This window comes from Phaenicophaeus curvirostris, chromosome 4 (genome assembly GCF_032191515.1).
Source record: "Phaenicophaeus curvirostris isolate KB17595 chromosome 4, BPBGC_Pcur_1.0, whole genome shotgun sequence".
NCBI lineage: Eukaryota > Metazoa > Chordata > Aves > Cuculiformes > Cuculidae > Phaenicophaeus > Phaenicophaeus curvirostris.
The window spans coordinates 12,978,339-12,993,787 of NC_091395.1; the positions used below are offsets into that span (position 1 = coordinate 12,978,339).

At 42.0% G+C, this 15,449-nt stretch overlaps 1 protein-coding gene across 1 annotated transcript; it reads left to right on the forward strand.

Moving 5' to 3' along the window:
• The first annotated feature begins 4,391 nt into the window (after positions 1-4,391).
• ELMOD2 (ELMO domain containing 2) lies at positions 4,392-13,947 on the forward strand. The gene is made up of 8 exons (XM_069855277.1): positions 4,392-4,607; positions 6,396-6,424; positions 7,759-7,853; positions 8,664-8,793; positions 9,707-9,840; positions 10,464-10,532; positions 11,425-11,558; positions 11,960-13,947. The coding sequence occupies exons 1-8, from the start codon at positions 4,463-4,465 to the stop codon at positions 12,115-12,117; spliced, it is 894 nt and encodes a 297-aa protein (XP_069711378.1). The 5' UTR covers positions 4,392-4,462; the 3' UTR covers positions 12,118-13,947.
• Positions 13,948-15,449: the final 1,502 nt, after the last annotated feature.

Below are 15,449 nucleotides of genomic sequence, written 5' to 3' on the forward strand. Positions count from 1 at the left end.
TATTTCCTAATCGAGAGAAATATTTTATAGTTTATTTTTGTCTAGTGCTTTAAAGCATTTCCTCCAATGATTTAAAAGTCAGATATTACACTGAAGAAAACGGCCACCTGCTGTCTCTTAACAGGCACAATCTTTCCTCATAGATTTTAGTATTACAAATCAGACCTGCAAAGAATTGAAATTCATGTATTGATGATTCCCCCACGTGAAACTCTCCACCCCCACGAGTGTGAAAATCCTACAGGAGGATGTCAAACGTGTTGGTCAAGTGAATTAAATCCTCTGTGCGACACTGGCCACCAGACCTGCTGTGTGGCTTTTGATTCTGTGTAAAAGGTACTTCAATTTCCTCATATTTAAAAATATATTAGAATGTGGTCAAGCAAGTCTGTCAGCTCCCTTTCAGCCCTACAATTCTTGCACATAGTCTAGAGGAACAGGAATACCTTCCACTGTCCTCAAAGGAACTGCTCAACCCATGTTTACTGAAATAATTGTTGATTATAATACAATGGAATCATAGAATGTCCTGAGTTGGAAGGGACCTACAAGGATCATCGAGTCCACCTCCTGTCCCTGCACAGGACAGCCCCAACATCCACACCAAGTGTCTCAGTGCATTGCCCAAATGTTTCTCGAATATTGTCAGGCTTGGCACCATGACTGCTTCCCTTGGGAGCCTGGTCCAGTGCTCCACCACCCTCTAGGGGAAGAATCTTTTCCTAATATCCAACCTAAACCTCCCTGGCACATCCTCCTGCCACTCCCTTGGGTCCTGGAAGTACTGACTGCAGCCAAATGCAACACTTGGGCTGAATCACTGTTCAGCAGGATGCATGGCAAAGCGCTCCTTCTTAAAAGCATCCAGCCCAAGTAAATTCATAACACAGAATCATAGAATGGTTTGGGTTGGAAGGGACCTTAAAGATCACCCAGCTCCAACCTCCCTCTGGATCAGGTTGCTCAAAACCTCATCCAGCCTGGTCTTGAACACCTCCAGGGATGGGGCATCCACAGCTTCCCCAGGCAACCTATGCAAGTGCCTCACCTCCCTCACAGGAACAAATTTCTTCCAAATATCTAATTTAAATCTTGCCTCTTTCAGCTTAAAACCATTACACTCATGACTACACCCTCTGACAAAGAGCCCTTCTTGGCTTTCCTGTAGGCCCTCTTTAAGTACTTGAAGACGCTCTAAGGTCTCCCTGAAACCTTCTCTTCTCCAGGCTGAACTAGCCCAACTCTCTGAGCCTCTCCTCCTATGAGAGGTGCTCCAGCCCTCTGATCATCTTTGTGGCCCTCCTCTGGACTCTAATAACTCCATGTCCTTCCTGTGCTGAGAGGTCCAGAACTGGACACAATACTCCAGGTGAAGTCTCACGAGAGCAGAGTAGAGGGGTAGAATCACCTCCCTCTCCCTGCTAGCCACGCTTCTTTTGGTGCAGCTGATGATATGGTTGGCTTTCTGGTCTGTGAGCACACATCCTTCTGCTGCAGGGCTGGACAACATGAGGGAGTGATCTCCATCAATGGTGCGCAGCGAGACAAGAGCTGGGGACAGAACGTATTACAGAATGTATTTCCCACTTACATGCTGCTCTGGTTCGAGCTAAATCGGAGTCAGTTTTGTGAGTAACTCAGTTGCTGTAAGTGATTCCGTTCTCTGAAAGCTAACTGCATGGTTTTAGGACTGTTCTCTAAAAGCAATAACACAGGGCACTGGTTTGCACAAAGGCCAGTGCTGGTAGTTATCCCTGTAGCCACCGAGCCCATCCTCGAGCTGGTGGAAAAGATCCGCGCTGGTGAGGAGGGACGAACGGTGCAGGTGACCCCACACTGAGCAGCAGAGTGTTCCATCCCATGTACACCATACTCAGAATAAAATGAGAGATTACAAGGGGCTTCTCCCTCTTCTGGGATGGCCACCGTGCAGTGAGGACCTCGTCTACCTGTTGCTCCTGACCCTGGATCCGTGCATTCCTGACTAGTTCCTGAGCTCAGCTCCCTCCTAGCCACACACCCATTCCCTCCTGTCTGCTCTGCAGCATTTGTGGTGATGTAGAGTAATTAATGGATGGGGTGGGGTGTGGTCACATATATTTGTATATATTTTATTACTTTCTATTTATGTTCATAACTAGTGCCATTACATTAAAGCTGTAGTTTTAGTTTCCCACCCTCAAGTCTCTTTCCTTTCCTTCCCCTCTTCCCTTTTCCTGGGGGTGGAGGGAAGGGATTTGAGACCCCAGCTGCTGCAATTTAGCTGCTGCAATTTAGCTGGGCTGGGACTGAACCCTGACACGTGCAGATGGACAAATTTTCCCAGAAATCTTATGCATGTTCTATTATTTTTCAAAGACTAATTGTAACATTGTTATGAACTTCCCAACAGCCAAATCTCTTGCTAATTTGGAGCTTTAGATAGATTGGTGCAAAGGCTGCAAACAGAGGTGATGGCAGCAGAGATCACCTGCTCAAGCACCGAGATTTGGCAGTTGGGCGTACATAACAGGTGTTAATAGTCTTGAAACTCATAGAACATGACAGATTTCCTGGGAAAATACTGTCTGGCAGAAACCATGCTGCCAGAGGGACATTCTAACTTTCAAAAAATACAATTACTGAGATGAAACTTAACTCTACTTTAGCTTAAATAAAAAAATCCCACTTATTGTAATAGGAACCACTTCTTCTATCAACGCCATTTGAAAAAAAACCACACCAAAACACACATCCCATGCTATAAAAAACCATGCTGTCAGACGGACGGTGTGTCTAACTTTCAAAAATACAATTATTTAGATGAAAGTTAACTCAACTTTAGCTTAAATATTAAATTAAATATTAAAAAATATTCTAATTATTGTAGTAAGGGCCCCTCACCACAAGAAGGATGTTGAGGCTCTGGAGCGAGTCCAGAGAAGAGCAACAAAGCTGGTGAGGGGGCTGGAGAACAGGCCTTGTAAGAAATGGCTGAGAGAGCTGGGGGTGTTTAGCCTGGAGAAGAGGAGGCTGAGGGGAGACCTCATTGCTCTCTACAACTACCTGAAAGGAGGTTGTAGAGAGCAGGGAGCTGGCCTCTTCTCCCAAGTGACAGGGGACAGGACAAGAGGGAATGGCCTCAAGCTCCACCAGGGGAGGTTCAGGCTGGACGTTAGGAAAAAAATTCTTCACAGAAAGGGTCATTGGGCACTGGAACAGGCTGCCCAGGGAGGTGGTTGAGTCACCGTCCCTGGAGGTGTTTAAGGCACGGGTGGACGAGGTGCTAAGGGACATGGTTTAGTGTTTGATGGGAATGGTTGGACTCGATGATCCGGTGGGTCTCTTCCAACCTGGTGATTCTATGATTCTACGAACCACTTGTTGTATCAACGCTATTGGAAAGAAAACCCACCCACGCTATAACAAACCGCGCTGTGGGAGGGACGTTGTGCCTAACTTTCAAAAATACGATTATTTAGATGTAACCCAGCGCTATTTTAGCTGAAGAGAAGGCATCCCGCCTGCGCTCCGGGGAGCCGGGGAAGCCATTCCCCGCCGGCACTTCCGTCCCGCTATCACTTCCGGGTCGGGGAAAGCGCTTTCCGGCGGGAGGAGGTGGCGGCGCCGGGGTGGGAGAGGGGAGAGCGGGGCTGGGGAATGGAGGGTGGGAATGGGGATGGAGGGGAGGGATGGGGAATGGAGGGTGGGAACGGGAACAGAGGGCGAGATGGGGATGGAGAGTTGGGATGGGGATGGACAGGAGGGTGGGGAATGAATGGGAGGGATGGGGAATGGAGGGTGGGAATGGGGATGGAGAGGAGGGAGGTTTGGGATGGGGAATGAATAGGAGAGTGGGGATGGGAACGGAGGATAGGAATGGGGATGGAGAGTGAGAGTGAGGATGGAGAGTTGGGATGGGGAATGAATTGGAGGGTGGGAATGGGGCATTGAGGGTGGGAATGGGGAGTTGATGGGGAATAAATACGAGAGTGGGAATGGGAACAGAGGATGGGAATGGGAACAAGGGAAGGAGTGAGGGTGGAGAGTGGGGATAGGAACAGTGGGTGGAAATGGGGATGGAGGGAAGGGATGGGGAATGAATGGGAGGGATGGGGAATGGAGGGTGGGAATGGGAACAGAGGGGAGGGATGGGGATGGGGAGATGGGATGGGAATGGATGAGCAGTTGGGGAGTGAATGGGAGCTTGGGGATGGACGGTTGGAATGGGAATAGGGTGTCGGGATGGGGATGGAGGGTCAGGATGGGAAATGGGGGGGTGGGGAGTGGCAGGTGGGGATGGGTGGGATTGGGATGAGAATGGGTAGTCGTGATCAGGAGTGGAATGTTGGGATCAGACATGGAGTGTGAGGTTGAGGATGGAGGGTTGGAATGGGGTGGAGCCCTCTGAAGGCTGAGGGGTGGGGGGGGGCTACTGCTGGCAGGGCCCTCCGGTCAACGCAGGCCTTTCCTTAGGCAGAAGATGCTGGTGTACTTCTGGGGGTTCCTCTACAGCCACTACTTTCGGTTCTGGCTGAAGTGGGTCCTGCGGCTGCTGACAGGGAAATGCGAGCTGCAGCGCCTCTTTGACAACTCCAAGGCTGGTGCCCAGCGGACGCTGTGCGTAGGTAACGAAGGGCACAGGAGCGGGGCTCATCCAGGGCTGCAGGTGCATCCTCAGACGTGATCGTCAGCAGCCAGTGCTGTCCCCAGGACAGGCTGCTTCCCTGGATATCGGTTTCCCTGTTCCTGGCTGGTGTCTGAGGATTTTAAATCAGAATGCCAGATCCAGTGCCCTTCCCTGCTTGCTGAGGTAACTCCAGTGAGCTTCAAAAAGCAGATCATTGAATCACAGAATGGTTTGGGTTGGAAAGGACCTTAAGGATCATCCAGTTCCAACTCCCCTGCCATGGGCAGGGACACATCCCACCAGACCAGGCTGCTCAAGGCCCCATCCAACCTGGCCTTGAACACCTCCAGGCATGGGGCAGCCACAGCTTCCCTGGGCAACGTGTGCCAGTGCCTCACCACCCTCATCGTGAAGAATTTCTTCCTAATGACTAACCTAAATCTTCCCACTTCCAATTTAAAGCCATTCCCCCATATCATATCACATCACTCCACGCCCTTGTAAAAAGTCCCTCCCCAGCTTTCCTGTAGCCCCTTCAGGTACTGGAAGCTACTCCAAGGTCTCCCTGGTGCCTTCTCCAGGCTGAACAACCCCAACTGTCTCAGCCTGTCCTCATATGGAAGGTGCTGCAGCCCTCAGATCATCTTTGTGACTCTCCTGTGGACCTGTTCCAAAATTTCCATATCTTTATGTTGGGGATTGCAGAGCTGGACACAATACCCAAGGTGGCATCTCACAAGAGCAGAGCAGAGAGAGAATCACCTCTCTTGCCCTGCTGGCCACACCTCCTTTGATGCAACCCAGGACATGGCTTGCCTTCTGGGCTGTGAGTTCCCCATGCCAGCTCCTGTCAAACTTCTCATCAATCAGCACCCCCAAGTCCTCATCTGCAAGGCTGCTCTCCATCATGTCTTCTCCCATCCTGTATTGAAACTGCAGATTGCCCCAACCCAGTTGTAGGACCTTACACTCAGCCTTGTTGAACCTCATGAGGTTTGCACAGGCCCACTTCCCCAGCTATCAGAAGCCTTATGTTTTCCCCAGAGCCTTCTCATCACTTTGTAGCTCCTTATTCTTCAGTATTATACACAGAATCATTTCTAAGAATGGAAAAATACTGAGGCATGTGGTTGTTTAGCCTGGAGAAAAGGAGGCTGAGGGGAGACCTTATCTGTCTACCTGAAAGGAGGTTGTACTGAGGCAGGTGTTGGTCTCTTCTCCCAAGTAACAAGCAATAGGATGAGAAGAAATAGCCTCAAGTTGCACCAGCGAAGGTTCAGATTAGATATCAGAAAAAAATTCTTCACTGGAAGGGTTGTCAAGGACTGGTACAGGCTGCCCACCTTTTGGGACATGATTGTGTCACCATGCCCAGAGGTATTTAAAAGACGAATAGACAAAGTGCTGAGAGATGTGGCTTAGTAGTGGCCGCATACGATTGAACTCTATGATCTCGGAAGTCTTTTCCAACCAAATGATTCTATGATTCTTGTCAAGTTTGTCTTCGTTTTCTTACATTTAATTGATTGATATTTTAAAAAATGCAAGCCTATTTTCAGTATGGTACTCAAAGACTATAAAAAACCCCTATGTAAATCAAAAGTTTTAAGTTACCCGATACCTGAAGATTTAATTTTAAGATTGAGTAATTTTTTATTCATTAACTGTAGAAAAGGGATGCAAAATTTTATAATCCTTACATGCCACCAGAAAACCAGTTGTCGATTATTTAAAACAACTTCAGTTCAGTTTTACCATGACATTTCCTTTTTTTTTTTTATTGCAGAACATTCACTGGAATCATCAAAAAATAAGGTAAAAGATAATAGATTAGACTGTAATAAAACCTTCTTTCAGAGACAGATCCCAGGAAAGAACATCTGCATTTATGTTTTGAAGGTGGAAGGAATTACAGGAATAAAAGGCAGAAAGGAGAGAACAGCATTTTGGGTTCTGTGCAGTAGGGTTAGCTGAGGTTTCTCAAATGCCAGGTTCTTTCAAATGCTTGTTTCCATCTCTCTGGAAGGTTACCTGCTCTTTAGCAGATGAGTTATTCTACAGAGCTGCTGTTCTTGAAGAGAGTCAGTTCTCCCTGTCACAACAATCTCTGTTGTGTTGATAGAAACCAGAGTTGTGGTGTAGATACATGATACGGATAAAGCAATTAACTATAGAGTATACAATAGCGTGCTGAATCATTGAAAAAAATGTAATATGCGTCAGAAGGCAGACATTTGACAAGGTTATTCCAATTGTTCTGTAGCAGGTAGGCATAAGCTAACACTTTAAACCCTCAAATCTGTGTATCTTGAACAAAACTTTGTCTTGAAGACTGAGGTGAGGGCAGTCTCCCTTTCTGTAGCTGATCACTGCAATGTGATGTGAGAGAACCAGGAACTGCCACGAGCATCTTTGTTGCAGCAGAGCACAGTATGGGTGGTTCGTCTAGCATCTCTCAACTAAATGATTATATCGAATATATTGATGTCCAGTATTAAAAGAGTGAACCTTTTGTTGGACTGAAAGGAAGCTGCTTTTGTGTTGGCATGAATTGTATTAACAAATGCATCGTGACCATAAAAAGCCTAGAAGACAAAGTTAAATTGCTGTGCAGTCATTTTAGGTGGGCAGTGAGTGGTTATTACCAGCATTTGCCCTTTAGGAGATTGCAGAATAGCAGTATCTTGCATTAAGTTCTTTTGTTTCATTCCAGTACTGAAACCTCAGCTTAGTTAGTTCTCTTGATTCTGAAGCATTATCTCCTTATTGAAATGTTACCACTTTTGCTCATCTATAGCTGTGTTTGTTTCAGTTGGATTAGGAAGAACACGTTTCAGCTCAGCGTTTGAAAGCAAACAGGAACCTAAACTAAGCAACTCTAGAGCTTTTTATTTATTCTTTGTCAGACTTCAGTTTAAGCGATGTGGTTTACAGTCTGACTAAGTTACTTATTATGCTTTTATGTAATGATTGCACATCTTTCACAGGCAATTTGAGCCTATTTGTTGTAAACCATTGCAACAAATGGAGAGTTGTTTTTTAGTAAAGGTTTCATACATGGCAGGTATATGGAAGCTGAAGAGTAAGAATAAAGTAGATGACAGATTTCTGCATTCATCATGAAGTCTTTTACTGTGCTAACTTCCTAGGTTTTAAGAAATGCTGTACATGTTGAGGAAGCTGAAGTGGAAAAGTGTGTCAGAGATGTAATGAAAGAAAAGAAAATTGAACAGAAGGATACAGGGTATGTTTGGAACCTAACCATAAGTTCTTCATGGCAGATAATTCTGGCTTCTTGGCACATTCTTGCAGTTGCTTAATCTGATATAGCGTTTAGGCCATTCAGAACAAGTCTTTAGAATGAAACTAGAAAATAAGTTATCATTATGTCCTCTTCACTTCTAGAAAATAAGCTGCAAAGTTTTAGTTGACTTGGATTTTGAATAACCATGTCTGTCTTGCGAGTCCCTTCTGTTTCTCCTTATTTCCAAGTAATATGATTATTGAATAGGTTGATTATATGAGCTGTGTAATTGCCTGGTATATTTGAGAGGGTATAGTGTGCCTGATTAAGGTTTGCATTCATCTGCATAACTATGACCAATTGAGAGGGAAAAAAGTGAATAGTCAAAATCTTGAAGTTTAATAAAATGCTTCTTTGAAGCTAAAGCAATAAGTATTTCTGATGGAGTTTCACCTTAAGATGTGTAAAAACTTTAGGGGTAGGTGAAGGAACAGGGGTCAGCATACTACTTGGAGTTTTCTTGTGTCAGAGTTTTTACCTAAGTTACATTTTTCTTCCACAATTTAAGTGAGTAGGGCCCAACTGCAGCACTAAAGTCTGCTAGAGGAGTTTTTTTTCCAAGTAGAAGTAAGGTCCACATAGCAGATTTAGCCAATGTGCTGTAGTTTCAAAAGTAGACATAAAGCACTTCCCAATTCTAATATTGGCATTGCATTAACATAAAGAAGGTCTTATCTGGTAGTTCAAGCAAGAATTTATGGCTAACTCTGCCTCTAATGGCTTCTGTGTGGTATTTTGTTATTATTTCAGGTTTAAGACAAATCTGCATGTAACGTTACTGCAGATATCAGGTTATAAAAAACTTTATTTGAATGTGGAAAATCTGAGGAAGGTGCCATATGATTCAGATAATGAAGAACATGAGGAACAGTTAATTGAGGTAAAAATAATCTTTTAAATAAAAAATGTTGGTTTATTTTTTTGTTTCCCTCTCAATTCGAACAGCTTGAATGAACTTAAATTTATTGGTAGTATTCTTAGCAGCTGGCCTGCTTGAAGCTCTTTTCTACTTGTGAGCTGCTAAGCCACTGTAGAACTCACACATTACAATATCAAAGCAAAACCACTTAGTAGACCAGAGTTACTCGCACTGGGATTATTTTGTGTAGATCAGATATAACAACGACACGTAAGTAGGAAAACAGTTTTGTAATGGGTTACTGAAGGATTGTAACTGAAAATATTTAACCTCATGTACATGGTTAAGTTTGTAAACTGTTAATTGCTGAAGGAGACACTAGTTTTTCTTATTACTGCGTCCCAGCGAAGGCTGGAAGATAAAGACTATTGGCAATGTATTTTAGGCAACATTAAGAGCAAGCAAAAAATATGATACTGCTTGAGGCTTTTTAAAGTAACTTCTACTGTGCAAATATATTGGCATGCTTTCTGCATGTTTATTCATTATCTCAGCTTACTATGCAAGTCTCAACATTGGTCCATTAAGTAAGCATTCATTGAGAATTTGTATTTAATTTTCTAGCCTTCCTATCAGAAAACAGTGCACAAATTAATATCTGAAGTTAAACAAGCCTTTGCTTCTTTACTGTTGATACAGTGGCTTTGTCTGTGAAGGGAAATTGCCACATTTAAAGTTAAATGTAATCACTTTCGTAATTGCTGAAATGAGCCATTGAGTACGACTCCAGATTGCTACTAACAGAAGAGAACAGCCTGCAGATTTTATTCTGTTCCTTGGTGAATGGTTTCTAGTGTGCAACAGCGAGTGTTCTGAATTATGTGACTTGGAATACTTTAGCAGCTGTGCATAACATGGAAGCATATTTGTGCAGCTTTGGAATTTGCTGATGCCTCATGAGAATCTGAAGGCCAGAATCACCAAGCAGTGGTGTGACATTGGCTTCCAAGGTGATGATCCCAAAACAGACTTCAGAGGAATGGGCCTGCTGGGGCTGGTGAATCTGGTGTAAGTGAAAAGAAGTGTTTAATTTCTGTTGTAACTAATTTTCAATACTTATGTATTTTGCCTAGTTAGTGCTCTTTCTAATAAAGAACGAACAGAAGCAAAAAGAAATAAATGGTTGCCTCTGTACAATGAAAAATAGTATTTTTAAATAAGTTAATAAGTTTTAATAAGTTAACGTTTCTAGCAGCTGAAACTCCTGGTTGGGTAGAGGCCCACAAGTGAAGGGAGGAACAGGAAAGTACCCAAGACACCTTATTTTTTGTTGTCGCTGTAGATTTGTCATACTTAGAAAGTAACTTGTCAAAAACTTAATATTCCTGAACTAATGACTGTCATAAAAAATAAACAGGTTTGCATAAGTTTGCTAAACTAATTTTTGGAATTGGGTGAACTTCATATTTGATGCTTAGATCACAATGATTATTTTTTTTGTTACTGTTTTACTTAATGCTGTATATAGTTTAATTTGCTAGCTTTTCCTTGGCTTTCATTTTGTGCCATTTTTCAGTACAGAGTACTATTCAGCTTTAGCTTAAAGCTACACATTTTGACATTGAACACATTAATTTTTTTTTCCTATGAGCTTAAAAAAACTAATGGAAGATTCTGTTCTACCCTGGCAGGTATTTTAGTAAGCATTACACCGATGAAGCTCGTCAGATCCTTTCTCGTTCAAATCACCCAAAGCTGGGGTAAGTCACTGTATGACTCTTTCTGGCTTGTTCTCTGTAAGAACTCATGTGAAGTATGTGTCCAGAAAATAAAAAGGGAAGTATTTGTCATTTTTTTCCATTAAAAGATGCAAAAAGGGTTGAAGTAGAAAGGTGTGAGAAACCAAACACAAATTGATTTCAGGCTGGGAACTATATGCAGGTTTGGGGTTTTTTTTTCAGAATAGACTTGTTGGGACAAAAATGTTGCAAAATACTGACTTTGGTTAACAGTTCACTGTATTTCTAATAGGCTTACATTAGATTTAGCAATGAATACTTATTTGTTGCCTTCTTGCTGATCGTGTGTCAGGATGGTATAGATTATTTCTTAAGTTCCTCTTTTTTTGCTAGGTTTCTGTTCTTTAATAAGTATACAAATACATGTTTTCTTGTTATTGAACTTCACTGTTGAGAACTTTGCATATTAAAACATCTAGCTCATTTTACAGGGAAATATGCTCTAAATCAAGTCAAAACCAGAGGAAATCTGGTAAACCTGTGCATATCATCTGACCCATCCACTCCCCCGTTAACTCAATCACCTACCAAGACTGGGAGGCTTTCATGACTTCAGTTATAAATAATCATCCTTGGGCAAGTGGGTCATGAATCCAAGACATTTAGATCAATTAAACACCCGTATCATTGACCCGAATTAATCTTTTGTTCTTCCTTTTCTCCTTTAGCAGTCCTAAAGTCCTAAAGGAATGCTAAAGGAGAAAAGGAAGAACAAAAGATTAATTCCTTTAGGACTGCTAAAGCAAGCGTTTCTGAGAAAAGGAAGAACAAAAGATTAATGCAGACTGTTTGAGGGAAGCTTCCAAGTCCTTCCATCCATAAGGTAAAATGTGACCTGTGATTGGTGTTGCAGATATTCTTATGCAATAGTTGGAATCAATCTGACAGAAATGGCATACAGCTTACTTAAGAACGGTGCATTAAAGTCTCATCTGTACAACGTGGTCTGTGGATTGCCACAGATGGAGCACTTCCATCAGTTTTACTGTAAGTATCTGCAGCTTCTTCTGTACTGACTACCTAGGGGAAGTCTACAACGTGCAGTTTAGGATTTTTCCACTTTTTTCTTGCTAGCCACAGCAAGCTGTTCATTGTCTGGATCAGGCACTGGAAATGTAGCTGGTGCTTGAACATTCTGCTACAGAAACGTACATTTAAGGGATAAATTTGGGTGGCTTTCTATATAGGAGACTGAAGTCTGAAAACTCAGAATTAGTACATTTATTTTTTTATTCCTTACTACTGTGTCCAAAGGCTTGCTGTTGACCAGGATGGGACACTCACTGTTTTAAGGGACTGAACAGAAGGGACCATTCTAGGTCAAGCTAGATCAAGGCAGAAAATTGTGGAGGTCATTTTTGCAGATCTGTGTTTTATTTTCTTCACAGGTTATCTGGTTTATGAGTTTGACAGGTTCTGGTTTGAAGAAGAACCAGAAAGCATTATGCACTTCAACCAGTATAGAGAGAAATTCCATGAAAAAATTAAGGGACTTCTACTGGATTGTGATGTTATACTAACCTTACAAAATACAAAGAAACCTTAATTCCTCTGCAGTCTATAAGGTTCTGCATAAAAAAAATGGAATTATGCATTTGGATGGAAGTTTTGCATGATTCACCAAAAGCGGTTTAACAGTGGAACTTTTTCTTTATATTTTTTTTTTTAAAAAAAATCAAAATTCAGTTAAGAAAGCTTGGACAATCAACCTCTGTTTACAGGTCTTTATATGCTATTCTCCAAAGGACAGCTTTTTTTAAAAAAAAAAAAACAAAAAATAACCAACAAACCAACACAAAATCCAACCCATCAATCTCAAGAGCCTCTGGATCACTTGCTTTCACAATTTCTTTTCTATTACGTGGTGCAGGAACACAAAGCAGGTATTTATGCTGCATCATGTTTTCCATGAATAGGTTTGACTGATAACTGGATTTTAAAAAACTTTTTAGTTGAAATAACACTGTGTTTAGACTTTGTATTCTTCTGTACACGCAGTCAATGTTAAATTTCTCTGTAATGAAGAGGTCTACGAAGGGGAGGCAGTGGTCACTTCTGATTTTGGGGAAGAGGCTTAACCCATCAACATAGTGATTTAATCGCTAGAAATTACATCTGGCTAAGGAATTTTTTTTTTTTATCTGTGGATTTGTAACAGAAAATTCCTGCTTGGTAAAAACTTAGTTTGCAAATAACCAAAAAGAACCATAAGTCATCAATGTGAGGATCAGATCCTCAAGACTAAAGCTACTCCTTCTAAAAATATTCCTACTGTAGAAAATCTTCACTTCTTTCTAATCTGACTTCAGCTGTGTGGGCTGCTTGACTTCAGATCTGCAGTCAGCGCCTTCTTTTAGCAGCTGGTGGGGTATTCTCACTGGGAAGTACTAGAGAGTTATTTTAGCCCTTTTATAAAGTTCACTCATTAAAAACATTTATTGCAGCTGCAGTTCCTACATTGTGAAAATAAATTCAGCGCTGAGTACAACTCTAACAAAGATATATTTTCCACGGAAAGGATGCAGCTGCAAGGTGTTCCTTAATCTTGGCATTCTCAGACAATCTAGTCAATAGGACTACATATCTATGTTGTGACTAATTATTGCTTAAAGCAACTTTAAACAGATTTGGTATGACCATTTCATTTTCTAAAACCTACTAAGTGCCTTCTGCTTTATACAGCCAGTGTTTTGTTTTGGTTCTGTAACCAGATCACAGCCTTGGAAGCTTGAGTTATTTGTGAAAGACCCTTTCAGCATATACCTAAATAGCACACGGTGGCAGAAAATTTGTAGAATTTTGAAGCTTTCATGCCTTTTTTTTTAAAATCATCTCAGGTAAATCAGTTAACTTCTAGTCAATGACTAGTCATGAAGAGGTTCAAGGGGAGCGGAAATATTGAATGCAAGAAGAAAAAAGACAAATCCCTTTCTGTAATGAGTGGTTACACTACATGAGTATCTGATGTATTATTATAATATGTAATACCGCGTCTCCTGGGAGATAATCAAAACCCAGCTGGACACGGTTGTAAGCAGCCTGCTTTAGGTGATCTTTGCACCTGCTTTGGGCAGGGGGTTGGACTCTGATCTCTAGAGGTGCCTTCCAACCTCAGTAATTCCATGAGTCTGTGGTGTCTAACTAGTGACTTCTTGCACTGCGTCGACTCAGTTGCTTTTGATCCCTTAAATGCCGGTAATCTCTTATTTTTGGAAAAGCTGCTGATCAGGGTAGACAGTATTTATGTAGGAGGTAATGCAGTTCTGTTTGCTTTTTATGATACCTTAGGTATAGGTGAGGTTTAAACAGTTCCTAAGTTTAACATGTGCAGGGTGGGGAAAAGTTCATCTCATCTGTGTCGGATTGATGCTATTTTACTAAAAAATAAATGGTAACGTGAAGATGCTCATTGAGAGAGCATTTGCAGTTATGACAGTTATGGTGAACCGCTAAACTGACAAGATTAGGTACAAAACTGACCCCAGAAAGACTGGTTCTTTTCTCCAATTCTCACCACTGAAAAAGCTGAGATCCTATGGAGAGAGTTCTGGGACTCGGGTCCTGCGGCAGAGCTCTGTTTCTTTGACCCTTGTAGATAACTGGATATTCCCAAAATCTGAGGGGGGAAGTGGAAAGTTGATTCTGTCCCAGTGGTGGTGAAGTTAGCTGTCTGTTACTTTCTAGCCCCGGCGTCTGTCATGTTTGTCTTCCTTCATTAATTTCTGCTACTGCTTGTAGATCTCCTTTGCAAATAACACAGACTGACCTTCTGAATTTCAGAAGTGGCCCCTGTGTGTTTAGCAGCAGCAGGAAAGAAGATCCCATTCTTAAATTTTCTGCTTGCTAGCAAGTAACAAAATTGCCCTGGCCACCTTTCTAAAACAGTCCCCTCTGCTACAGTCTGCAACTTCTTTCTTTGGCAACTGGTGCATAAATTACCTACACCCTTATCTTTCCAGCCTTGAAACTTTCACTTAATCCCTTTGTTCACAAGGAGACTGACATTTACTGCTGAGGCTTTTAAAGCCCAACCATCAAGTTGCAGATTTCCTCTCACACACCTAAATCCGTGTAGATAGAGCCTGGCACAAGATACACCTTCATTGGTGGGAACTGGGAGTAAACTGTGGCAGCCTACAAGGAAAAAGCAAACCCAGCCATCATCAGGTGAGCGAGATACACGGGAATGCCTTAGTTTGCATGTAGTAATTAAGGTGAGTGTTTATGTTGGGCTCCAATACGCCCCCCCAGTGAACAGTTAGAATTTGCATGTAGTTTTGTACGATCAAGTAGCCTAATCCTTTTGTCTGGGAGTCACTCACTAGGTGTAGACAGGTACTGGATGTCCCCATTTTGCACCAGTGGTAGCTAATTGTATTATGGTGGTAGCTAGAAAATACATGGGAAAAGGTAAAATTGTGTTTAGGGAACAATGTTTTACCTGTCAGCGGTATTATACACCTACAGTCTGTTGTAGGATGACAATCCTAACATTATGGAAGATTCAAAAAGGAGGTGGGCCACCTTTCTGCAAGGTGATAGAATCAATTTGTTTAACATCATAACTTGTTGCTTGTGGTTTATTCCAGGAGTCTTAAAACATTGGTAAATTTTCTTGTTATTTATTAACTGTCATGTTTTAAAGTACGTATTATCTTACTAGAATTTGTAAGTACGGTTAGTTTTCTAACTTGCTGCCTCTTTAAGCTTTCACATAGTGAATGCTTTATATGCAATGGTAATTTTAGGAAAAAAAACTAAAACTGAAGACAACAGGGTGGTTCTATCAGTGTGTTGTTGTTCCTGTAGCAACTGTTTAACAAACTACCTCCACTGTTGTTGTTCAGTGTACACTCAAAACGTGCCACTCCAGGAACA